Source organism: Psammomys obesus, unplaced genomic scaffold (assembly GCF_907164565.1).
Source record: "Psammomys obesus unplaced genomic scaffold, mPsaObe1.curated_primary_1811, whole genome shotgun sequence".
NCBI classification, from domain to species: domain Eukaryota; kingdom Metazoa; phylum Chordata; class Mammalia; order Rodentia; family Muridae; genus Psammomys; species Psammomys obesus.
The window spans coordinates 1074580-1101590 of record NW_026596176.1 but is presented as its reverse complement, the minus strand read 5'-3'; the positions used below and the strand labels follow the sequence as shown (position 1 = coordinate 1101590).

Here is a 27011-nt window from a genome sequence, read left to right as displayed (position 1 = left end):
CTTCTTTGAAAATGTTATTTTTAACATTTTTTATTCATTTACTGCATGTGGAGGGGTATGGTATGCTATGTGTGTAGGTCAGAGGAAGACTTGTGGAAGGAAGTTGGTTCTGTCCTCCTGGGGATTGAACTCAGGTTTTCAGGCTTGGCATCATGTACCTGTACCCACTGAGTCATCTTGGCAGCCCTGTTCCCCTTTCAAAGAGTAACTTTCAATGATACACAAGATACATGGATACATCTTTCCAACTTTACAATAGGAAGAAACTGAGTCACAAGGTGGTTTTGGTTTGATTTGGGTAAAATTTTGCATCTGGTATAATTAATTTGTGTGAGCAAGATTTCTACTTACGAAGGCTGATGGTCTGTACAGAAAGAGAGGTCACCTAGGAGCAATTAAGAAATAAATCAGAAGCTGGGCAAGATGGTGCATGCCTTTAATACCAGCACTCAGGAAGGCAGAGGCAGGCAGATCTGAGTTCCAGGCCAGCCTGGTCTACAAACTGATTCCAAGACAGCCAACAGGGGTAAAACAAACAAACACATAAAACATCAGTCTGATAGAATTTTCTAGAATTTTTTCATCTGATAGAATGATGACATTGACTTTTAACACCGTCTAAGATGATGGTCACCTGTGGCTAGTTGGACTGAGAATATGGAATTTTAGATTGATTTAATTATTTTAATTTATTCAAATTGAGAAGCACACTGCTGGCTTGGGGCCCATCCCACAGTGATTGGCTCAGGTGCAGAGAGTTTACAGAGGGTTTGGCCAAGGATGGGGAGCACCCTCTGGGTAAAGAGGCAAGATAAAGGTAAGGAGGAAGCTCTGTGACACCTGCTGTTTAGGATGGTCTCTGTGAAAGGAAAGAACTCTGCCTCAGAGGGAGGCAGGAAACAGAAGCTGGCCCATCCTAGCCCAGGAGGATAGTAGGACAGCACTGAGATTTTGCTGAATGCAAGGCCCCGTTCTAGTTAGATATGGTGGCACATGCCTATAATCCTGGTATTCTGAGCAGGAAGCAGGAAGATGGCAGGTTTGAGGCCAGCCTGGGTTATACAGCAAGACTGTGACTCAAAAACCAAGCAAGTCAACAGGAAATAAATAAGGAAATTGCTCTTTAAGTGTGTTCTGCACATGCTATATTATCTTTCCATCCTATCAGCCAGACTGAGTCATCTAGGCAGGGCCTATACCAAAGTCCATAAAGCTAGAGGCCATAAGTCTGCAGTGACTAGTGCCTGGGCTTAAGGAATGCAGCTCACTGTTAGGTGTGGGCCTCCCACAGCCAGAGTAGCTCAAGACTGGGATGCCCAGCAACAAAAAGACTTTATGAGAACACAGGACAAAGAGAGGGGTAAGGAAGGAAGGAAAAAGACAATGGAGTGGGGCGGAGGAGGAGAGAGTCAAAGTTCTGTGGTGAGTCATCTGTCTGCAGCACTCTATTCTTAGCGGAGGTGCTTTCCTCCTCCAGCTGAGGTTTCTGTCACTACTCCTGTCCCAAAATGTGAACAATGTGAAGCTCCTCCCTCTCTACTTTTCATTCCAGGAAAAGCTCCTGAAAGCCCACTGAGGGCCTGGGAAGAGCATTGGATGCTTTGGGACTAAGCGGGAAATCTGAAGTAGGGAAGGAGCAAGAGATGATGGCTACAATCCCTGAATGTTTTGTGAGGTTTTTTCCATTCCCTCAGGGGCTTCTTGCCAGACTCTGAGTTCAAGCAGAGAGGATTATGGCAAGAGTCCTGCATGCTTGGGTGTAGGGTGTCTGGGTTGTGACTCCTGGCTCCACCCCACACAAGTATCCCTGTTTCTCAGTAAAGCAGAAAACAAATGCTTTAAAAAATTGTGGTTAAAAGCACTAGTCACAGTTTAAGCAACTTCTGCTAACCCTCACTCCCCCCTCTCCCCCCACCCTTGGCAATCACCTCTACTTTCTGCAATGGTGATTTATTTTTTGTTTTGACTTATTGAGATAGCCTCTCCCTACACTGGCTGGCATTGAGCTTACTCTTTAGTTCAAGATAGCCTTGAACTCGTGGCAACACCTGGGGATCACAACCTGACTGTCTCTACTGTTTTAACTCATTTAAATACTTTTTTATGAGTAGAATAATGTGGTATTTTCTTTTTCAGGGGAGAAGCATGGAGATGGCTTGTTTCTTTCAGCATAAATGTCCTTGAGGTTTGTCCATTACAATGCGTAGCAGGATCCTCTTCTTTTTTATTTTGTTTTTTTGAGACAGGGTTTCTCTGTGTATAGCCTTGGCTGTCCTGGAATTTGCTCTGTAGACCAGGCTGGCCTTGAACTCACAAAGAGCCACCTGCCTCTGTGTCTGCAGCGCTGGGATTAAGCCAGCACTGCACAGCTCAGGATTTTCTTAAGGACTAACTAGTATTCCATTATACATATATAATCACATTTTTCTTTACGATCCATCATTGATGGGTCATTGCTATCTTTTAGCATTTGTGAACAATACTGCAATTAGCATTGGTATATACATATCTTATCCTGTTTTGCTTTACATTCTCTTGTGAAATGACTGGATCATATGGCAATTCAATTTTTTTTAAAGACAAAGTCTTTCTACATAGCCTGGTTGTTCTGGAATTCACTATGTAGACTAGGCTGGCCTTGAACTCACAAGAGATCTGCTTGCCTCTGCCTCCCTAGTGTTGGATTAATGGCGTGCATTGCTAGATCCAGTTTGGCAATTCAATACTTAATTTTTGAAGATCTTTAGTAATTTTCCACACATCATTTTCAATTCCTACCAGAAGTGCACTAAAGTTCCAAATTATTTTTCTCTGTCTTCCTCCAGCTTTCCCTTCTGTTCTTCCTTCCTTCCCTCCTTCCGTCCTTTCTCTCTCTCTCTCTTTCTCTCCCTTCCTTTTATTTTTGAAGCAGGGTCTCCATATGTACCCCTGGCTGTCTGGAACTCACCACATAGAGCAGGCTGTCCTCGAACTAACAGATGTGTCTGTCTCTGTCTCCCTTGTGCTGAGATTACAGTCCTGTGCCACCACACCTAGTGCACGGTTCTGATTTCTCCACCTCCTTACCAACCCTTGTTAATTTTTGTTCTTTCTGTAGCAAGTGTAGTGTGTCTTCTGATTGTGGTTTTGAGTTGAAAAATGAATGTTTGAAATAATTTTAGGGGTATCCAGCATTTCTATAGAACCAGAGACTCAAAACTGAAGAAGGCTTTGTGAAGATTCACACCCAGTTGGCAACATAGAACTAACTGGTATCCGGGATAACAATGCTGCCCTCAAGTGGGCTTAAAAAGTGATATTCTCTCTGTCTCTCCACTGGGCGGTGTCTCAGACCACATCATCTTAGAGCTGGTGTACACTGCCTCAGTGGCTTTGAAAGCCTTATGTATTATCTTCTCGCGTTATTATAGGAGAGTCCTCATCCAGTCTAACGTGCCACATCACAACTCCCAAATTGACGTCTTACACGGATGTGTCTGACCTATGGTGTCTAGGTTGCCTGCCTACACCTTTCCTGAAGGGGCCTTGGACTTCTGCTTTTACTTTAAGAGGTATAGACTCAGTTGCTCACTTCTGAGATACAAACATGTTCAGAAGTCTTGGAGGCCTAGAGTATTGAGAAGAGACAGTTGTGCTTGTTGGCTTTGTGTCAACTGGATGCAAGCTAAAGTCACCTGGGAAAAGACTCTTAATTGAGGAATTGTCTCCATAAGACTGGCCTGTAGGTAAGTCTGTGACATGTTTTCTTCATTAGTGATTGATGTGGGAGGGGCCAACCCACTGTGAGTGGTGCCACCCTGCTAAGTGGTCCTGGGAGGTAACAGAAATTGGGCTGAACAAGGCAGAAGGAGGAAGCCAGTTATCAGCACTCTCCATCCTGGTCTCTGCATTAGTTCCTGCCTCCAGGCTCTGCTTGAATCACTGCCTTGGCTTCCCAGGATGATGGACTACAATCCTTATGGTGAAATAAACTCTTTCCTCTGCAACTTGCTTTTGGCTATTGTCTTAGTTACTGTTTGGTTGCTGTGAAGAGACAGCATGACTAAGGTAACTCTTGTAAAAGAAAGCATCTAGTTAGGGGCTGGCTTACAGTTTCAGAAGTTAGTTCATGGTCCTCATGGCAGGGAGTGTGGTGGCATGCAGGAGTGATGCTGGAGAAAGACCTAAGGGTTCACATTTTATGTCCATTTTGAAGATAGGAAGAGAGAGAGACAGACAGAGACAGAGAGAGAGAGGAGGCTGGGCTGAAACCTCAAAGGCCACCCTCAGAAACACACCTCCTCTAACAAGGCCTCACCTCCACCTCAGTCAGGGTTCTATCACATCAATAAAAAGAAAACCATGGGATCAGTGTTTCCAGTGTTAGGACTCACCCTTTTATACCTGTTATTCCTCTATTGGACTCTACCCTGTCTATTCCAAATATCCTTTGTCCCCTGAAGAATTTCTTACTTACCATACCCAAAATGGAAGGTAATATCCATTCTCCCAAGCCTTTTCTGTCTCTTGGATCTCACACCCTGCAAATGGGTTTAGTGTAAGTACATCAATAATTGACTTATTTTCCTTACTCTTTTCTTCCTTTTTCATTTAAACTTTTAAATTACATTTATTTGCTTTTATTTGTGTCTACACCCCCAACCCACACATACATACATACACACACACACACACACACACACACACACACACACACACACACACATTTTGAGCACATGCCCATGCCACAGTGTACATACAGAGGTCAAAGGACAACCAGAAGGGATTACTTATTTCCTTTCACCGTGAGGGTCCTGGTGATCAAATTCAGGTTTTAGGACTGATTACTAGTACATTTACTCATCTCATATTCTCACTAGCCTATTTTCCTTCATTCCTTTATTTGCTCCTTCAGTTCTTCCCTCCTTTCTTGTGTCTTTGTCTCTGACTTTGTCTGTTTCTCTGCCTCTTTCTCTTTTATCTTCACTTTTTGAGACAGGGTCTCATGTACACCAGGTTGACCTTAAACTTGCTACGAGCGGAAGGTGGCTTGAACTCCTAATCCACCTCCCCAGTTCTGGGACTGCAGACATGCACCACCGCATCTAGCTGGTTTGGCTGGATCTGTCAGGTGCTCCCAGTCTGTCACCACTTGATAGCAAATGTTACATAAAGACTCTGACAGAGAGAAGGCTGTCAGCAGATGTGGACTCAATATAATATCAGAAAATGAGTCCCAAATAAATATTTTTATGCTCACCAGGTCAGTGGTATTGTATAATTAACAAAAGAAAATAGTTTGAGGAAGAAGGACACAACTGAACTTCTGAATTCTCCCTCTAGTCAGAATCCAGGGAGTATAGAGAGAAATTTGAACTGTTGTTAAATATGGTCATATCTTTACTTGTTTTAAGATTATGCTCATGCACTGTCTCTCTCTTTCTTCCCCCTCTCCCTCCCTCTTTTCAAGGTCTTAGGTAACCTGTACTGGCTTAGAATTCATTATGTAGTAGCTGAAGGTGACCTTGAACTTCCGATTCTCTCACTTCTACTTTTTGAATTTTGGGATTACCAGGCTCAGTCTTTGTGATGCTTAAGCTAGAACCCCTGAATTCATCCATAGTATGCAAGCATTTTTGACAACTCAGCTATATCCTGAACCCAATGGCATACTTCTTATGAAGGTCAGTCAGGAAGACTACATGTATGAGAAGAACCTGGTTTAGCCTGGGTGCATAGTCCAACTGAGATGGCAGAACTTGGAAGAAGCAGCTTGAGCCTGTAGATTCTGACCATGGTGCTGAACCGAGAACAAAATGTGAACATATCAATCAGCACTGTGGACAGCAACCAGGAAAGGCACCCTGTTGAGGCTGCATCCTGTTGAGAAAAGCACAATGGGAGGCATCTAGACTCTGGACATACCCACGGAAAGACGTAGGATCTAGCAGGAGGCAAAGAAGCTTAAGGCATGGGTGAGTATAAATAGAACTTGAAATATTGCTCTGTGCACAAGACAGTCTCCTCCTATCCCAACTCCAGGCCAAGGGAGAGGAGACTAACAGGGAAGCTGTGGACTTGGAGTAGTCTAGACTATACATCTTCTTTCATTGTCTGAGTGTACACTACAGGTACAATCAGAATGTTTATAACACATCAGGCTTTTGTCAGCTTGTAATGTAGCTGTTTCCTACAGGTTGAGCATGATTGCTGGGGTCTTGAAGCAGAGTGGCTGTGATTTCATGAGGCTCATGAGGTCCTATTTGTCCCAAGGATCATATAAGAAGTGCACAGTTTCTGGGAGTGGGATATGTAAAGCTTTAGGAAAACTTTTTTGTGTAGTTACCTTGGAATTACTGTGTTTTTGAAAATAGTTTTAGACATGCTTCTGTAAGAGACCCCAAGCAACTTGATGGTTTACCAAGCTGAACTGGCATAGAATATTTTCTTTGATCTGCCAGTTGCTTAACTGCGGTGAATAGACATTTCTTATATCTCTTATATCTTGCATAAGTCAAAATTAACCCCTTTCTCATGGGAACTTACAATTCATTTACTGCATTTGTCATTTTGTGTAGTCAATACCTCTATCTATCAGGTTTTAAGAAATTTTTATTCTATTAAGAAGATACACTTATTGTAGTAGTCAGAGTTCTTGATATGCAGAGCAGAAGCTGTCTGCTACTAGAGTTTCTTCTAGCTTAGAGAACAGCATTTTCTTGTTTCATCCAGACCTGCACCTGATTGGATGAAGCTTACTTACGTTCTTAGTTAAGGTTAATATTGCTGTGATGAAACACCATGACCACAAAGAACTTGATGGGAGGTTATTTTGCTTACCCTTGAACATCATACTCCATCACTGAAAGAACTCAGGACAGGAACTCAAACAGGGCAGGGATGTGGAGGCCAGAAGTGATGCAGAGGCCACGAAAGGGTGCTGCTTACTGGGTTACTCCATATGGCATATTCAGCCTGCTTTTTTTAGAAGTCAGGATCACTGGCTAAGGTTGGCACCAAGCTCAGTGGGATGAGACCTCCTACATTACTCATCAATTAAGAAAATCTCTATAGGTTGCCAACAACCTATTGGAAACATTTTCTCAACTGAAGCTTCCTCCTCTCTATTGATCCCAGCTTGTGTCAAGTTGACATAAAAAGAGTTGGTACACTCACATTATGGGGTGTGTGTGATTTGCTTCAGTGGAAGATTGAAAAGTTTTAATTTAATTCTACCTAAAAATATCACCACAGAAATCTCCAGAATAATATTTTACTGTGTGTCTAGAAACTGTCCCACCAGATGACACCATTTTCAGCACATTACATATTTTTTCATGCCACACTTGTCCCACATATAAGTAATAATAAGGTCATTATTCTTTCTGATACGATATGGCCATTCTAGATTTAACTGGTATCATAGGATTTTTATCATTGTGGCCACAACCAAAAGCAATCTGGGGATATGAGAGTTTGTTTCAGCTTTCAGGTTATAGTTCAGGAAAGTCAATGCAGGAGCTTACAGCATAAACCTGGAGACAGGCATGGATGCACAGGCCTGGAAAGGCCATTGGTGAAGGTGCATCCCCAGTTGGAAAAGAAGCCCCAGGACTGAGGGAATCATAGGAGAGAAGTTAAGGCTTGGCACCAAGACATTTCAGGAGAGGATATTGGTCAAAGTTCAGCCCAGTTGCTTTGGATACCCTAGCATTTGGGGGATGCCCATACCATGGGGTGAACACCAAGGATGGCAGTTGTGGAGTGGAGCTGGCATGGCAAGAGAAGGTGCATTTGCTGTGAAAGGTAGAGTCAGAGAAGTGGAGCCCATTGGAGCCCAGAAAGTTGTGTGTTATCAATGTCTGACACCAAGCTTTACACTGTTGGACTTTGATTTTGCTTCACTGGTTTTTCTTTCCTGGAATAAGAAAGTATGCAACTGATTTTGGTTTTATGGGAGACCACATTTGAAGACATTAGATATTTTAGAAAGACTTTGAACTTTAAAGAGAATGGATATTTTAGAGACTGAGCTCTTAAAGTCATAGACTTGTTTGGTTGGTTGGTTCTTTGTGTCACAGAACCCTAGCTGTTCTAGACTCCTGTTGTGGACCAGACTGGCCTTGAACTCACAGAAAGATCCACCTGCCTATGGCTTCCAAGTGGTGGGAATAAAGGTCTGTGCCACCAACACCTGGCAAGAAATTTTAAAGGCTGAAGGACTTTTAAAAGTTGCAATGTTTTATATTATAATATTAATATGCTATTTTAGGGATGAACAGGAAATGAAAAGTTGGATTTAACAGTAATGTGTTTGTGTGTCAGGTTGACAAGGGGTCATTTTTCTGGTTATCTTTATATTTGCTTGACACAGTTAGAGTCGCTCGGGAAGAGGAAACCTTAATTGAAAAAAATGCTTTTATAACACTGGCCTCCACACAAGGCAAGTCTGTTGATCATTTTCTTAATTAGCAATTGATGTGGGAGAGTCCAGGCCATTGTGGGTGGTGTCATTTCTGGGCAGATTGTCCTGGATATATAAAAAAATCAGACTGAGCAAGCCATAGGGAGCAAGTCAGTGAGAAGCACTCCTCCATGGCCTTTGCTTAATTTCCTGCCTCCAAGTTCCTTGGGTTCCTGTCCTGACTTCCTGCAGTGATGGACTGTGACCTGGAAGTGTAAGATAAATACATCCTTTCCTTCCCAAGTTGCTTCTAGTCATGGTCTTTAGCACAGCAATGGAAAAGGAGCTAAGACAATGGATATCAACTCACTAGAAGAAAATCCAAAGTTTTTGGAGTGATTTGGAGTGATGCTTACATTTCTCCTTGGTATATTGTTCATTTAAATTATTTTTGAGAATTTTGTACATAATTAGAATGTATTGTCATCATATCTCCTCCTTCAACTCTTTCCATGTCTTCCTCCACATCTCCAACTCAAATTCATTATCATGTTTCAAATTTATTTCTTCTATAATCACACACACACACACACACACACCACTAGATCCAATAAATGGTGCCCAAATGCCATCCATGTTCTTAATATTTTGTAATTTACTCCCATAAAATAAAGTAGACAATTTAAAAAACTGTTCTCTAAACTTAACAATTTGTTCCACATGGCTTGTGATTACTACTGATTGTCAACTTGACAATATCTAGAGTTACCACAGACTCAAGCCTCTGTGCATATCTATGAGGATTATCTAGATTAGGTTCATTGAGATGGGAAGACCCATCTTAAATATAGGAACAACATCTCATGGGCTAGAATATCTTACTGTATAACCAGGAGAAAGGGAGCCAAGCACCAGCATTCATCTCTGGTTCCTGATGCCATGTGGATACCATGTGACCAGCTGCTCAATACTCTACCACCATAATTTTCCCACCAAGATGGACTGTACCCCAGAATGCTGGGCCAGAACAAACTTTTCCTTCCCTAGGTTTCTTTTCAAAAGATTTATTTACTTTATTTTATGAATACATTTTCTGCATTTATGTATGTACATCACATGTGTGGCTGGTGTCCTTGGATGTCAGAAGAGAACATTAGATCCTCTACAACTGGAGTTAAAAACAATTGTGACCCAACATATGGGATGCTGGAAACTGAACCTGGTTTCTTTTGCAAAAGCAGCAACTACTCTTAATCTGCAAGCATTTCTCAGTTCTTTTACATTGCTTTTGACAGGATATTTTATTGCAGCAATGAGACAGGCAATTAATACAGTATAAGATAATAATAGAAGAAAATAAAAAGATAAAATGTGTTAATTATTTTATTTGTGGAAATGTATTACATGTACATTATTATTTATGTATATTATAACTACAGACACAAATACCAATATAATTTATGTTGGTTAGAGAAGAGAAATCACTTGCAGGACACTCACAATAAACATGCTAGTGTCTGGCACAAGAGAATCCCCTACACTACCAGAGTTCAGTTTCCAACAAGCTTCAACAGCACATGCCAATTTACCAATATACTGTACATTACATTCATTCTTGCAGGAATTAGGTTGTGATATACCCTATTGCTACACCCACTCCAGTATCGTCAGTGTAGCATATCAATAGATTGTGCTACTAGACGGGAGATACGTTTTCTTCGGGAATATGCTCCGTGAAGGTCCCTGGCAAAAGTGTTTCCCCTGGCCACCTAAGCCAAAAAGACATATTCTGAGATTTCTACACTTTCTCGATTGCAGGGTTGGATTAATGAGACTTTTGATCTTTCTCTATGATTCTTGGAACAGCACAATTAACTATTCAAGGAAACATATCTTTGATAGATTATTAAAAGCTTTAACAAGAATAGAATGGAAGAAAAATAATCTTAAGAGAAGTAATAAATCAGATTCAGTATCAGAAAGCATTACAAGAATAGAAAAAGAAATAGTGGACTCCTCTTTAGGGAAAGAGAGCATGGGAAAGTACAGCTGGCTCGAGCGTGTTCCCCTTGGCATCTTATCTCTAAGGAGGATCGTAAATTTTTAGCAAGACATATGGGAGGATGGTTAACAAAGGTGTATTTAGATTTTGACGCAGAGAAAGATTTTGGCAGGTATCTGACTTAGCTCCTGACTTTCGTCTTCATTGGTTAGCAATAATGAAGCTACAGTTTGAGTTTTTTTTTCCTTTGTCTGCTTTGATCAAAAGTTCTCAGGCCAAGATTTCTTGTGGTCACTGCCCTATGTTAAAATATAAACTTTGTATTCTTGGTAAAAGTCTAAATGTTCTGGGAAGTATGCCAACTTTAAGGTATTGCCTCACGTAATCATTATAAAATTATTAGCTTGACTTCAGTAAAATTACAGCAGATTAAAAGCACTCCTCGGTGTGGCCTCTGTCTGTCAATCTGCCTAACCTGTGTCTCCCTGAGTATCCAAAAACCCTGATTCTCCCACGGTTGTGGGACCCTATAATAAGCTGGGTCGGTTCATGGCACCCTATAATAATTCAGTAAATATAAGATGACTGAAATGTTCTCAATAACAGAGTATGATATACAGTGTCATTTACTCTGCATTTCATTCATAAGACTCGTTTACAGAAGGGGGAAGTTGGGGGAAGAAGAAACAGAACAGCATGGGAATAGGGGATTGGGAAAGAACATTGGGGGACCAAGTAAGGACAGAATATGGGGGATGGATCAGAGCTTCAGAACATGCATTGCTCTTGCATAGGATTGGAGTTCAGTTCCCAGCATCCACATCATAACTACTTGTTTTTTGTTTGTTTCTCTAAATTTTATTGATTAATTAATTAATTAACTTTACAAAGTCCCCTCCCTCCTCTCATCCTGGTCTCACCTTCCTTACCTCTTTCCTGTATCCCCCCTCCCTCTCAGAAAAGGGAGCCCCCACAACCTACCCATCCCAGCACCAAGTCATATCAGGACTGAGTGCATCCTCTAACTTGGTGGCCTGGCAAGGCAGCCCTGCCAGGAGCAAGTGATTGAAAAGCATGCAAGAGAGTCCATGTCAGAGACATCCCCCACTTCCCTTGCTAGGGGACCCACGAAGACCAAGCTGTCCACTGTGTAGGGGACCTAGGTCCAGACCATATATGGTCCTTGGTTGGTGGTATCTGCAAGCCCCTGTGGGCTCAGAGTAATTGACTCTTTTGGTCTTCTTGTGGAGTTCCTGTTCCTTCTGTGTCCTTCTATCCTTCCTCACATTCTTCCAGAAGTCTCCCTGAGCTCAGCCCAATGTGTGGCCGTGATTGTGAGTATTACTGTTTTCATCCACTGCTGGGTGGAACCTTGAAAAGAACAGCTATGCTAGGCTCCTGACTGCAAGCATAGCAGAGTGTCATTAATGGTGTTAGGGGTTGGCTCTCTTCCATGTCATAACCACTAGTAACTCCAGATCTTATGCCCTTTTTTGGCCTCTAAGGTACACCACTCATGTGCTCACCTTCCCCTTACATGCACGTTATATAGAATAATAAAAATAAATCTTTACAAACTAGTTTTAGAAACTAAATTTGAAAAGACACACATGTTTCACAATTGCAGGAATCACAAACTGAGGCATGGACAAAGGCAGTGACTGCTTTGTGGACATCATGTTCTCATCATGGGGATGGTGACAATGTCTAGGAACTAGATTCTGGTGGTGGCTGTGTATCACTGAGAATTTACTCAATGCTATTGAATTCATACTTTGAAGTGTTTAATGTCTACATTCACATTTTATGAATTTTCAGTAAGAAAAATGAAATAAAAACCCACAACATAGAGTCCGTATAGCAGAAAGAGGTTTGCATTAGTTGCTTTTCTGTTGCTGTGATAAGATATGATCAGAAGCCACTTATGGAGGAAGCTTGTTGTCACTTATGGTTCCAGAGAATTAGACCTTCCAAACTTGAGAGGACACGTGGCAGCAGCCTGGAGGAGAAGGATACTGGCTGATCATATCTCATCAGTCCACCAGGAAGCAGAGTCAACTGAACATGGGTCAAGAAGATAAATTATCAAAGCCTACCTCCAATGACCTACTTCCTTCAGCAAGCCTCCATGTTCTGAAATTTCCGTAATCTCCCCATCCAATGCCACCAACTGGGGACCAAGTGTTCAAATACATAAATAGATGAAACCACCATAGAGTCACACCATGCTTCAGAGGTCACAACAATCAAACATTACATCTTTGATGGAACTATAAAAAAGAACTTTATTAATGTGTGCCTATCTGTGGAAATGCGCTGTGTGTGTGTGTGTGTGTGTGTGTGTGTCTGTCTGTCTGTCTGTCCACAGAGGCTGGAATATGCTGCCATATCTCTTTTGGTGTTGGAGTAACATCCAGTTGTGGGCCACTCAGTATAGGTGCTGGGAATCAAATGCTGGTCCTCTGGAAGAGCAGGCAGTGTTCTTAACTCCTGAGCCTTCTCTCTAGCCTCCTTGATAAAATTTCTAGAATAAAATTTGATTAATAATTTGCTGAGTGTAGTTTGTGTTGTGTAACAGTGCTTTTGCACCTCTGCTTTTGCCTCAGCCTTTCTACCCAGCATGCAGTATGGCATCTTCTGTCCCTGTGTAGAAGGAGGGCAGGTGGAGGGCACTGACGAGTCACTCCTATCGCCAACACTCCTGTATCTCATGTCTTATTCTGAAAACAAGAATGCCTCTGTACTTCATGATCTTTCCGACCTGAGAGGAGACGTCAGACTCTTTTCACCTTGAAGAGTATGGGAAGGAGGCCATTGATAAATATTTTTCCCATGTTTCAAGTGGAAACCAGAAAATTTCTTCTAGTGAGCATTAGTGTCTGGGCATGCAGACATTATCAAGTGAGGATTTGTTGTCAGGAGAGAAGAGAAAATGAGGAAGGAACAAAAGGGTGGGGATGAGAAAGAAGGAATGGTATGACCAGTCCATGGAGAAGTGTGAAGAGGAGCTGTAACATCTTGGCTTATAGAAATGAAGAAGTCAGAAGGAGGAAGTTTGGGGCAACAAAACCACAGCCTCATTCTGGGAAGTTAATATCCTTTTTCAAATCAGATAGTTTCAATATTGTCACATTGAATACCGCCCCCCTTTGTTTTTCATTATTCTGCCCATCTATTTGTTCTACTGAGGACAACTGCTTGAACCTGGATTTGGAGGGCTTTGGGAGTCCAGACTGTAAGCCCAAAAACCAAGGGCAATTTGATAAGAAAAGAAGGTAAAAGAGAAAGGACTAGTTGATGAAACCTTCACACAAGGCCCTAATACTAGATTTGTTTCCTTTCCTTTCCCTCTGCATCCCTCTGGCTTCATACCCAGAATGAAGCAGAGTGGATTCCTTTAAAAAAAACCTGCATTTTATTCAAAATAACTCCAGGATTTGGAGGGTGCTGGCCATGGTAAAGACCTCAGGATGCTATGTAGATACACGACAGGATGAAGGAGACCTCATTATGACCCTCTGAGATGGAAGGACCAGGTCTCAGCCATGCTCACTTAAGAGGTTTATACCCTGATTACTATTGAAATAAGGACCATGAAGTCAGATGTACATGAACTTGGAAGAGAATGACTTTGTATCTAAGGTGTCAACATCTTGTTGCCATCACTGCCTGTGCCCAAGCCCTAGGAAGACAAAGACCAAGTTGCTGGGGTGGTCAGTTCCTCTTTGTGTGAGGCGGTAACTTTGTCTCCAGGAACTCAGGCTAACAAAGGCCACACCCTGCCTGTCTGTTCATCAAACTGCATGCAGAACAGTAACTGGTGAGAGAAGACAGCATGACTCTCACTCTAACAGTCCTGTTCGGCCTCGGTGAGATGTAAAAAAAAGGGGAAAAAGTCATCTAAGTCTGGGAAAGACCCCATCCTATGGACAAGACATGGCCCATGAGGAGACTCCAAGGCCTCAGGAAGCTCTGGGTAGGAGAGGGCCTCCTCAGCTTTCAGGAAAAACTTCTCACAGGACAATCTCTTTCAGGGCTGAGTCTGGGCTACGAGAAAGCAGTACTGGCAGGTGAGTGTATTTCCAGCTGTTTCAGGCTCCTCCACCTTACTTGGGACAATGGGTCACACCCAGGAGGTGGATATGGGAAACAGCAGATGTGGGCTGATGTTGAGGATGGCTGGAGGATCCTGGGATGGATAACAAGAATGTGGTAGATGAGTGTCCTTGGAACAAGCCTCTGGTTTCTTCTCAGGGACCATCGCTGCGCCCACCATCTGGGCTGAGCCAGATTCTGTGGTCACCTGGAGGACAACTGTGAGCATCTGGTGTCAGGGAATCTTTGAGGCTCTGGAGTATCATCTGGATAAAGAAGGAAGCCCGTCACCCTTGTATAGACAGACTTCACCAAAGAACAAAAACAAGGTCAATTTTACCATCTCCTTCTTAGCAGATCGTCATGCAGGGAGGTATCATTGCTACTATGTGAGCCCTGCTGGCTGGTCCAAGCGTAGCGACCCACTGGAGCTAGTGGTGACAGGTAAGGGGACGCTCAGGGATCTCAGTCCTCAACTCTCTTCTGTCTCTCTCTCTCTCCCTTCTTCCCTCCCTTCCTTCTTCTCTCTCTTTCCAGTTTCTAAAGGGCAATGTGGGTTGCATGAGCCAGTTTACACATTACAGCTTCCTCCTCTTCCTTTTATTCTTTTGGTCTTTTTGAGACAATGTTATACAGTTCTGGCTGTCCTGAACTTTGCTATATAGACCAGGTTGGCTGTGAACTCACAGATCCACCAACCCTGCCTTCCGATTGCTAGGATTAAAGCTGTGTGCCACCACACCTGATTGCCTTCTTCTCTTGTAGGATTCTACAGAAAACCCACCCTCTCAGTCTTGCCTACCTCTGCAGAAATCTCAGGAGGGAAGATGACCTTTCAGTGTGATTCCTCGATGGGATATGATAGGTTCATTTTGACTGAGGAAGGAGAACACAGTTTATCCAGGATAATACATGCACAGCATGTACCCAATAGGCAGTTCCAGGCCCTGTTCCCTGTGGGTCCTGTGACACTCAGCCAGAAATGGACGTACAGATGCTATGGCAATTACAAGATCAATCCATATGCGTGGTCAGAATCCAGTGATCCCTTGGAGCTCCTGGTGTCAGGTGAGGAAGCTCCATCATTGGCATAATAATTCTGAGTTCCCCTCGCCATACATTTGCATTAGTCTTTACTTTCAGGGGAACTAAACTGGGATGTGGTTAAGAGACACTTGGGGTCCTTGAGCCAGCTAGGGACCAAATTTGAGAGGCAGTGCCACCCTCAGGAAAGGATACTAAGTGCCCAAGTTTCCCTTGTGCTCCTTTCCTGCCCATCTTCTTTCTAATGATGTCTAGGAAGCCCTCCCTGCTAGTCCATCAGGATCTGTACCCTGGAAAGAAGCCAACCCCACAGAGTCCCCCTGTCACCAGCCGTACTCTGTTTAAGGCATGGGAACACGACTTTCCTCAGTGTCCTGTGAATGATTTCTTTAGGGGTCGGTATGGGTGCTGTGGTACACATCTCTTCTTGGAGTGGTCACACCCCATTGAACCTCTGCTTACTCTAAGCACAGTGAGAAACCTGGAAAACTCAGTCAAGGACTCAGATTCAAAACAGGCTCTGCTTGGGGAACCAAGGAGGTGATTGCTAAGTTTGAACAGTGAGGGTGTTAGGGAGGGAAGAAGATGAAAACAGGCAATTGCTGGGAGGAACTGAGTTTGGGAAAATAGAGAGACCTAGGTTATTGGAGACTGGCCCTGGTGAGGTCTCTCCTATCCTCCTCTTTATGGCACCTCCTTATTTTTTTTTCCTTCCCATGCAGCCAGGATCTAATGTATCATTACAAGAGACTGATCTCATCCCATTTGTCTTAGAGCCCTGTGGACACTTTCTGTCTTTCCAATGTTGGGACAATCAGTCTCTTCTTGTGTCTAAGACCCAAAATCCCAGCTCAGCATTATGAGGCAGAATTCTTTAGGATCACTGTGACTTCAACTTTCTGTGTAACATACAGGAACTGGATCTGTGTTTAATTTAACTTCACCTTGGGAGGTGACAGGTGAGAAAGCTGTTTCCCTCCTGCCACTGTTGACCCCATCTATACAAAAGGAACTGCTTGGACATGGTCTCCAAAGACCCTTCATTTCTGAGCTTTTGAGCACCTGGGGTTTCATTATAGACCTGTTCCAACCTAAACCCTCTCTGCTTCTGTACATATCAAAGAAACAGAAGCTAGAGAAAGCTTTATTGGTTAAGAGGGTGTACTGCTCTTGCAGAGGACGATAGTTTGGTTTCCAGCATCCAGTTATAACAGCTCACAACAGCCTGTGACTCCAGTTTCAGGATCTAACTCCCTCTTCTTGCACTGTAGGTAACTGCACATGCACGCATACACACACCATTTTTGTTTGTTTGTTTGTTTGTTTTGTTTGTATTTTAAGACAGGGTCGCTCTATGTAGCTCTGGCTGGCCTGGAATTTTCTATATAGACCAGGCTGGCCTCTAACTCACAGAAATATGCATACTTCTGGTACCCAGAATGTGTCACAACACCCAGCTTCAATATAGACATAACTTAAAAAGTTAATCTTTTATAAAAAGATAAAAAAACAGAACATGTGGAGCTGGATCATGGGATTTTCTTCATCAGTCTTAAGTCTCAGATAAGGAGACACAAAAATAGTATGGGGATAGTAAATGTTTGTGAAAACCTGCTCATTTAGAAGCCTTCCTCTTTCACTGGTCATAAAAACCATTCAGATTTTTCTTCCCTAAGAGTCACCAGTGTACTGTATGACACACTGGCACCAACCAGTTCTGAATTATGGTTTGGAAGAGAAGGAGGGATAATAACCACGTTAGCAGGGTGTGATGTCAGAGAGCACACAGGTACCTGGGTGCGTATGGGTCAGGACACAGGAGCACTCTATTAGCAGCTCTTCTACCCAGCTATCAAGAGTGAGGGTGCAGTCCCTCCTCATGTCTGGAGTGTTCTCCTGGGTCCCTTCAGATCAGGAGATATGGCTGCTCAGGTCAACAGTGGTCACAGTGAGGTCTTGTTGTGGGTGAGGCTGAGGTACCCAGAAGACATCTCCTTTTGAGAGAGGCATCCCATGCTATAAGTACCGGTCTCATGGCCCTTTCTGAACTCACCTGGCCTCCATACCCAGTGCACAACTGAGATGTGGGAGGGGTTGTATAGCTGCTCACCAGGGTGGCTAAAGGGATCACTGCCTGACATTTTTTTTGTATGCAAAAGCCAATTTATTTCTATTTTACATTTTCTGTTTATTCTTGTGTACATTGGTTCCTTTAGTTTTTGAGCCTTTAAAAGTGATTTAATTTTTTTATATGTATGGGAATAACCTGCATGTAGTCTGTGCACTCTGTATGTGCTTCTCCCTCAGAGGCCAGGAGAGGGCATAATATCCCCTTGACAATGAAGTTACAGGTGGCTGTGAACTGTAAATCTGCACCACATACAGTGCCCACACAGGTCAACCCTGAGATAGCCAGTAGTTACAGCCAGTCATGACTATAATACAGCTATCATATGGGTGTTGGGATCAAACTGGGTCCTCTGGAAGAGCAGCCAGTGCACTTACCTACTGAACCATCTCTCTAGCCACAAGAATTTCTCTTTTATAAACATGGCTCAGCATGGGGACCTGAGTTAGGATCTCCCGTGTCAGTGTAAAAGGTGTAGCACAGCTGTAACCCGAGATCTAGGGAGGCAGAAGAGGAGGCTCCCTTGGGCTTGCTTGCTTACTCGAGATGAATCAGTAAACTCAAATTCAGTTAGAGACCCTGCTCCTTCCCCAAATATGGTAGAGAGCAACTGAAGAAGACATGCAATCACTAGATGCATATACATGCACACACATACATACACAAACTCACACAAAAATTTTTTTCTATAATAAATTTATACATGCCATTTAATCTTACCCAAACAAGATTGGTCTCATTTCTTCTTAGAATAAAAAATACATACCTTAAGCTGACTTACCCAGGAACTTATTTATTAAAAGTTTCAAAACTAGTGGCTGGATAAAAGGCCTAGTGGTTAAGAGCACTGGTTGTTCTTCCAGAGGACTCAGATTCAATTTTCGTACTTATGCAGTGTGCAAAGACACCAGAAGGAAGCATCAGATACCCTAGAACTGGAGTTACAGACAGTTGTAAGCCTGTTGCAAAGACAGTAAATGATCTTAAGCACTAAGCCATTGCTCCAGGCCCGAGTTTACATTTCTGTCTGTAGAAGCATGGTGTATTTCCCATCGGTGTTACCAGCACTTAGAATTTGCATATGCCTGTGTGTGTATCTATGTCTCTCTCTGTATGGTGCACTGTGATTATGACTTTATGAGGCTCAGTTAATTGAGTGGTTCAAAGAATTATGAAGTTCCAGGGTATCTGCATTTCCTGTTTTGTATGGATGTTGTCCTAGAGGCACTGAGGACTGGTCCTTGACTCATAGCCTCTGAGTGTTTGACTGGTGAATCAGTGGTAACTTACCTCTGTGGAAATTAGTTTGCATGTTCCTGTGAGAACTTAGAGTTTAGAGCAGTGAGCTAAGAGGGTGCTACTGCTTCTGAATTTCGAGACCACTTCTCATGAACTCTGAGCTCACAAAGGATAGCAGGGCTGAATTATCAGGAGGAAACTGGATATATCAGGGAGAGTGCTCATTAAGAATCTATCTTAATTAACAAAAATAAGATATAAGAATGTGTTCATCAGGATGAACATCCTCCTGCTCTTCTGTATTTCCTGGGAACAGCTCAGTCTATAAGAGAAGAAGTCTGATACTAAAACTCCCAACCAAGGAGAATCCTTTGAGATGAAGATAGATAGTTACAGAGGGTACAGACTTATCCATAGAAAGCATGTACCCTGTGTGGACATTCAAGTTGGCTCTGACCTCTGTGATTTCTTTGTCCAATTCTCAGACTCACATTCCCAGGACCACAGTGTGGAGAATATCGTTCGAATCACTTTGGCTGCTTTGGTTCTGGTGATTCTTGGAATTCTGCTGATTCATGCTTACCGTATGCAGAGAAGGACATCAGAGCATAATGGTTATATTTAGGCAAGAAAGAGGACTCACGCAATGGAAGATAGTTGAATGACAGGAAGAATACAAGCAATGCACAATGATACAAATACACAAAACTATTATGTTGAAACCTGTTCTCTTGTACAGTTAATAAATTAGCAAAATAAATACATTTAAAATAGAACTACCTAAAGATTCTGTACTTCCCTGTTTAGGTTCATATGTGAGTGTATTGATCTCAAGATCTCAAGCATGCTCATGTTTGTGAAAATAATATCCACAACCACCGAGGAACGGCAACAACCTAAATAGATGCCAGCACATAAACTTACTAATGGATAAAAAAAAAAAAATGGAGTGTATACCAACTCAAGACCCATTGCCAGCAATGCAGGGGGTCAAAAGGGCAGACACCTTTCTTCATGTCTTCTTGAGTTGGCAGTTAATAGCAAAAAGCCCATGAGCCTTTAAGCAGGACATTTGATCTGACTCATTGATTTGTAACTGAACCACATTTAGTAGGTGAAAATACAAAATTAAACACAGCCAGGAAATCAAAGCATAAACATAAGCTTATTATGCATAGCAGATAACTGAGAGCAGAGGAAGTGTAGAAGAAAGGAGGCATGGGGATTTTATCTAGGGAGTCCATACATACTCATGTCAGAAAGAGCTTTAGGGATGTAAGGTACAATAAAGGAAGACTGTAGATATATTTTGGGCATTCCAGCAAGATTGTGGAATGGAGCACATGGCCCAAAATCTATATAGCCAGTAAAAGCTTTTTTGGCATATTCAGCTTGCAGCATAACAGTAATGGAAGAGAGCTTTCATGTGGGTATGCTCAGTGTGTGTCACTAAGATGGTCTCTGTCATGAAGAGAAATGCCTTCAAGCATGCACGGCTTGTAGCATAAATACAGCAGACAGGAACACAATGATGTCATGGAAGAGTGACAGGGAAGCTTTGGGCATGCTCAGCATTCTGCAGAATATTTAGCTGAATAAAGGAAAGGATACTCCGAAGGTATGTTAATACAGCGACTTGTTTGCAATACTGCCAGATTTGCTCATTGGCTAACAACAGCATAAGACATCCTCTTTGCATTAATTGAATACTATATTGTATGGTTAATGGAAGTGTTTGGTATAATCAGAGACCTGCAGTCAGGCTTGGTGGTGCATACCTAGTACCAGATTGCTCAGGACATTGAAGCCAAAGTCTTTTGAGGCTATGAATTCAAACCCAGCATGAATACCAAAGTGAAACCCTATTTCAAAGAGTATTTTTGCTAAGAGAGTAGATAGTAACATCATATTTTTACCAAATCAGTAGCAACAGAAAGTGAAGGCAGTAGGAGGAAACACAGGTGACAAATATGTTTACGGTATAGGTTATATTGGTAATTTAGAAGAAGAAATGTATATGTTTAATATTATCAAGTCATTGATGCTATAAATGTATAGAGAGATTTTTCTCTTTACTTGTTTTGAATTATTTTTGATTGTGTGAGTGTGTGTGCATGTGAGTATGCGCACATCAGTGCAGGTACCCTTGAAGGCCAAGGGTGTTGGTTGTCTCTGGAGCTGGAGTTACAAGCAGTTTTGGACAGGTGCTGGGAATCGTACTCAGGTCTTCTGAAAGAGTGGCCAGTGCTCTATCCCCCATAGAGCTTTTCTTGGAAGTCCCAAATTGTGTTTTTTTTTCAAGATAATAATTCTGATTTTATTAATTCTTGTTAGTGATACACTACCAATTTATCCATTTATATGGATAATATATGTTGTATAATATTTGTTTATAATATCCAATATAATATAATATTATATAACACTTATAATATCCATTATACATTTAAGAGTCTTATACAAAAAAGTCAGTCTCTAGTTAAAACACTTATGTGGTCTTATTATAATTAGCCAGACACTAGAGTCAGAGTTGACCTCATAAAGCTTCAATACTTGCTCAAGAATATCAAAATTAGATAAAATAATTTTAATAATTTCACTCATATATTATACCCTGATGTATTACATCTCTTTTCTCCTCCAAGTCCTTTCCCTACCTCCGTCCCCATCCACTCCTCCTTCATTTCCCTTCAGAAAAGGGCAGGGCTCCCAGAGGCATATACCAACCAAACACGGCATGTCAAGTTGCAGTAAGACTAGGCATCTCCCCTCATATTAAGGCTGGATGAGGCAACCCGGTGGGAAGAAAAGGGTCCCAAAAGCACACATTAGAGCTAGAGACAGACAGCCCCCAATCCCACTCTTCAGAGTCCTACAAGAAGACAAAGTGACACAAGCATAACAATATGCAGAGGGCCTAGGTAAGACCCATGCAGGCCCTCTGATTGTCAGTTCAGTCAGTGGGCCCAAATTGTAGTTTTTAGAAATTTATTTTTCTTTTTACAGATTTAAAGTTCTCTTTTTGTTTTGTTTTGTATTTCTGACATGGGGTCTTTCTATATGTAGTATTGATTGGCCCGGAACTCACTGTGTAGACCAGGCTGACTTTGAACTCATAGAGATCCACCTGCCTTTGCCTCCCAAGTGCTGGGATTAAGGGCATGAACTATCATGCTTAGCTGAAATTTATTTTTAAATTTATAAAATCTTTAACACCTTAGTGAAGTTTTAAAAAAGTAAAATGTCTAATATACCTCAAGAAAAATATAATAGTAATTTAAGGGAAATTGACATTTAAGGAAAATATTCTGTTTAATGTTATAGACTTACATTTTATTTTTTAACACAGACATGGGAATTAAAAGTGAAGGGAAACTTAGTTGAGTCCAATAATGTATTTAAAAGTATACTATGTTAAGTAGGATTTATCTAATTAAAAATATTTTTAAATTAGAAAATCTGTACATGTGGCTTAATACATTAAAAGAATAAAAACACAATTATCTTGGGAAGTAGAAACAAAGCTTCTGATTAAAATTTAATATATTTGTAATTCCAGGGATCATTCATGGAGATACAAATGTACAGATGTAGTCCATGGCAGCTCACTGTTCCCCTCACTAGTAAGGGGAAGAGGGACTGTCTCTGACATGAACTCAGTGGCTGGATCTTTGATCACCTCTGCCTGAGGGGGGAGCAGCATTACCAGGCCACAGAGGAAGACTATGAAACACAGTCCTGAGACAGGATAGGCTAGGGTCAGATGGAAGGAGAGGAGGCCCTCCGCTATCAGTGGACTGGTAGAGGGGAATGGGAGGAGAAGAGGGAGGGAGGGAGGGCAGGATTGAAAGGGTAGGAGGGAGGGGGCTACAGCTGGGGTACAAAGTGAATAAATTGTAATAAATAAAAATTTAATTAAAATATGTTTGTAATTTATAGGTATTGAAAATAAAAAAGAAGTATGCTTCCTCAGTATGACAAAGACTATATGTGAAAAATTGTATTTTATTACAATTTATTAATTCACTTTTTTCTGACAGCGGTGACAGAATTCATTACGAAAAGCAGTTTGTGAAAGTTCAGGTATTGGCCATGATCTTCTCCAGCAGTCTTTCTTCATGTCCTCTACCTGCAGCTGAAGAGCTGGGTTACAAACTACAGTCCAAGTTATACATGGTTACTGTGTACATTCTTGATCAATTACCTTAAATGACAAAGGGTGTGATTTCTACCCAATGTTTTTCATTAATTAATTAATTAATTAACTTTACGTCCTGATCACAGCTTCCCTCCCTCTCCTCTCCCCTCCTCCCATTCCTTCTCCCTTTCTCTTTAGAGAAGGGGAGGCTTCACATGGCTATCAACCTGCGTTGGCATATCAAGTTGCAATAAGACTAGGTATATCTTCTCCTATTGATGCTAGACAAGGCAGCCCAGTTAGGGAAAAAGGATACCACAGTAGGCAACACAGTCAGAGACAGCCCCTGCTCCAGTTGTTAGGGATCCCACACGAAGACCAAGCTGCACATCTCTTACATATGTGTAGGAGGCCTAGGCACCTTCCATGCATGTTCTTTGGTCGGTGTTGAACCCAAATCTTACATAGACCATCCTATGATGAATATAAGTTTTGTGATGTCCTTCCACAGGTGTCACCAGCCTTACCTAGCTATGAGAAGGGGAACATTTTTTGAGAGCCAGAGCTGAGTGGAGTAGAGAAATAATCACCTGTGAGTAATCCTGGGAAGGGATTCCAATCCTCTGCATGGGGAACCCAAACCTTCTGGTGGTCCTCTTGTACTAGTTAGGCAGGATTGAAGATCTTCAGAAGGAAGTCTCTTGGTTGCCTAGCAATTGGTACCACTCCTTATCATGAATGAGAATGTTGGGAGGGTGGTCCTCCATTTTGCAATTGCAATGACAGAAGTCTTAGGAGTTGAGAAAAAGGTGTCTTTGGTCAGAGGTGAGTGCCACTGTTCTTTCCACATGTGGGGAATGTAAGGTTAAGTGTACCTCATCTGGGACTTGCTTCATTCTTCTGATCAGTTTTTGTCCGGGATCCAGAAGGCAAGTTCCTTTTATTCCCTGAAACCAAGTGACACTTATTCTGAGCAAAAACACTGTTCTCTGAACAGCTAACAACCATTCATCCAGACCAAAGGCCACAAACATCTTAACAAAGTTGTTTCTTCATAAGTCAGCCCCACTCCCTTGCAGCTATCATGGAACATGGATAGCCAAGGGATGCTGTGTCCCCTTACCGAAAGGTACTAGAGGAAGAAGGATGCTCCCAACACTTATCTGCCAAACTTTGTTCTTTGTACTAGACTCTTCTCAGTATAAGCATCTTATTCTGGCTATAAGGTCCCCCACGTCTATTTTTAAGGCACACCAACTCCTCTAAGGCTCTCTGCTTATTATGAGTTAATTATTTTTACCATTCAAAAGAAAGGTCTGCATTAAGGAGCTCTCCTTCCTAGCCATTTAGCCCTTAGGTGCTGAGATGGTGGGCTGAACGAACAGATCAGTTCATATTTACAGTTCTGGTTATCGGGGTCACACTTAATCATAACTTTCACCCCCACTTGCTTTTTGGATGTTTCAAAAGCTTCTACATCTTTCTCTAGAGGGAATCTATGGGTAATTAAGGGCTTCATGTTCAAAGTCTTTGAGGCAAGCATGGAAATTGCTATTGACTACGTGCTGCAGTTTTAAAACATGCCCTGATATCCGTCTCTCACACAGCTGTGTGCACTATCAGTCAATTGACCATCTCAGAGCCCATTCCTACAATCACCCAGGTCCCACCAGAGTCAGTGGCATAGATTTCTGTCTGGATGGAAGATTCTACTCCTGTTCATTCAGTGAAGATCTCTGACTTGCTCACCAGCAGACTTCCATTTTACTGGCAATTTCCAGAGGGGTCTCTTTGGCAATCTGGATGCTAAAACTCTGCTCCAACTTCCTTGGCTTTGGCCAACTGAGAGGAAGATAGATCTGCCACCATCACTCGAAGAGCTCTCATTGCTTTGGCCACAAGCAAAGCGACTACCCCAACTAGCCCAGCTCCACACACAAGGATCTTGTTCTCCAGAGAAACTGAACCTTGAAGGCAGGCATAGATCCCCACAAAGAGAGGCTCAGTCAGGACCCGTTTTTCAGAGATGATGATGTCAGGAAGCTTGTAGCAGAAATCAGCACTGTCCTTGCAGAATGGGCAGAGGTTCCAGTTACCGTGGGGTGCGGCACAGAAGATAGACGGCATCAGATTGTATCTGCTGATCTTGCAGAATCGATCTATTTCTCAGGAACACCAGGCTCAGTGCCAATCCAATCACCTGGTTTTAGATGTTTCACCATCTCTCCTACTTTCGTGACTGTCCCACATCTTCATGGCCAACCGCCACTGGCTTTTTCACACTAAAATCTCCAATTCGGCCATGCTGACTAGGGAACATCTGAGTTGCAGACCTTGACAGACTGCTTCCGAAGTGGGACCCCATTTGGGGCTGGCCCAGAGATTGGGTAGTTATCCAGGCAAAGGTCCCCAGGTCTATGCACCACCAAGGACAGCCTTAGCTGGAGCTGCCATGTTGCTCTCTTTCTTTGAGATGTCAGCTGGACCCGGGGGGGGGGGGGGAGATGGTGGTTCTCTAATTTATTCATTTTAAAATACATTTTAAAATTACAATATAATTACATTACTCCTCTTTCATTTTTTTTCTCTCCAGCCCCTTCTATGTCCCCCAATTTCAAATTTATAATCTCTTTCTCTTTGATTATTGGCACTTAGTTGTATATGTACACATATATTTACATATAGATACACAGTAAAATTTAAAGTAATAATTATTTTAATATCAGGACAATATAGGAAATTGTTCTACTATTAATTACATTTTCCTCTAAAATATTCTATGAAAATTTCATACATATATGCAAAGTATCTTGATTACATATCCACCCTTCACTTCCATACTTTTGCTTGGACCCTTCCCCTGAACCATTCATCACATCCTACTCCCAACTCCATATTAATAAGTCAATATAATTTATAATTAACTTACTGGAGTCAAGTTAGTGCTGTGCATGGGTATGGGTCATACACTTGGGCAGAGACAACCTTGCAGTGGCTGTACTACTAGAGAAAAGGGATTTACCCCATACTGGAATTTTAACTGCCCTGACCTTGTGCAGGTCTTGAATAGAACCATAGCTGCTGTAGCTTCATGTGCACAACAGTCATTCACATTTGTGAAACAGCATTTCACAGCACCTCCCCACCCTGACCCTCTGGCTTTTATGTCCTTTTTTTTTTTTTTTTTTAAAGATTTATTTGTTTATTATTTATACAGTGTTCTGCCTGCAGGCCAGAAGAGGACACCAGATGTCACTATAGATGGTTGTGAGCCACCATGTGTTTGCTGAAAACTGAATTCAAGAACTTTGGAAGAACAGCCAGTGTTCTTAACCCCTGGGCCATCTCTCCAGCCTGGCTTTTATATTCTTTATACCCCATCTTTCATGATGATCCTTAAGCCCTGGTGGAGAAAGTGATACAGAGTTGAAAAGTTATAGTCATTTACTGTCTGAATTTTAGTCATTTCTGAGCCTACTGCAAAAAGAAGCTTCTCTAATCAAGGTGGAGAAAAGCACAAATTTATGAAGTGAATGACTGGCATAGTTTTGTTGAGTTGAAAGGTGATGTTCTCAGATCCCTTTAGCTCTAATAGGTTCCATATGGTACTGTGGAGGTGGGGAGAGTGGAAGACATTAGGTCCTGCAGCCTTAGTGTTTGTGTAGTTCTAGTGTGTGTGTGTGTGTGTGTGTGTGAAAGACTTGTATGAAAAAAAACCCTAAAGTCTCTGAGGAAAGAAATCGATGAAGATATTAGAAAATGGAAAGATCTCCTATGCTCATGGCTCGGTAGGATTAACATAGTAAAACTGGACATCTTAACAAAAACAATCTATAGATTCAATGTAATTACCATCCAACTATCAACTCTTTACAGACCTTGAAAGAACAATTCTAAACTTCAGATGGAAAAACAAAAAAAACCCAGAATAGCTAAAATAATACTGTATAATAAGAGAACTTCTGGAGGTATCTCCATCCCT

The 27011-nt window shown here is 42.0% G+C and overlaps 1 protein-coding gene and 1 pseudogene across 5 annotated transcripts; one reads left to right on the top strand and one right to left on the bottom strand.

Annotated features, from left to right (window-relative positions):
- Positions 1-1255: 1255 nt before the first annotated feature.
- On the top strand, positions 1256-19638 carry LOC129667937 (leukocyte immunoglobulin-like receptor subfamily A member 5). 5 transcript variants are annotated; one of them, XM_055595688.1, is made up of 8 exons: positions 1256-1360; positions 2137-2185; positions 3411-3725; positions 5450-5954; positions 14420-14455; positions 14640-14924; positions 15246-15548; positions 19377-19638. In XM_055595688.1, the coding sequence occupies exons 4-8, from the start codon at positions 5951-5953 to the stop codon at positions 19514-19516; spliced, it is 768 nt and encodes a 255-aa protein (XP_055451663.1). In that variant the 5' UTR covers positions 1256-1360; positions 2137-2185; positions 3411-3725; positions 5450-5950; the 3' UTR covers positions 19517-19638. The 5 variants fall into 5 exon arrangements, with proteins under 5 accessions (XP_055451663.1, XP_055451665.1, XP_055451666.1 ...); XM_055595690.1 differs by lacking the exon at positions 2137-2185; XM_055595691.1 differs by lacking the exon at positions 14420-14455.
- A 4712-nt stretch (positions 19639-24350) lies between these two features.
- LOC129667899 (sorbitol dehydrogenase-like) lies at positions 24351-25516 on the bottom strand (annotated as a pseudogene).
- Between the last annotated feature and the right edge of the window lie 1495 nt (positions 25517-27011).

Excerpts from the sequence above, each read along its gene's own strand:
- LOC129667937 (XM_055595687.1), top strand. The coding sequence starts at position 14,311 with ATGGACAAGACATGGCCCATGAGGAGACTCCAAGGCCTCAGGAAGCTC. Across the intron at positions 14,456-14,639 it reads CGAGAAAGCAGTACTGGCAG|GGACCATCGCTGCGCCCACC; the intron begins GTGAGTGTATTT and ends GTTTCTTCTCAG. Across the intron at positions 15,549-19,376 it reads CTTGGAGCTCCTGGTGTCAG|ACTCACATTCCCAGGACCAC; the intron begins GTGAGGAAGCTC and ends TCCAATTCTCAG.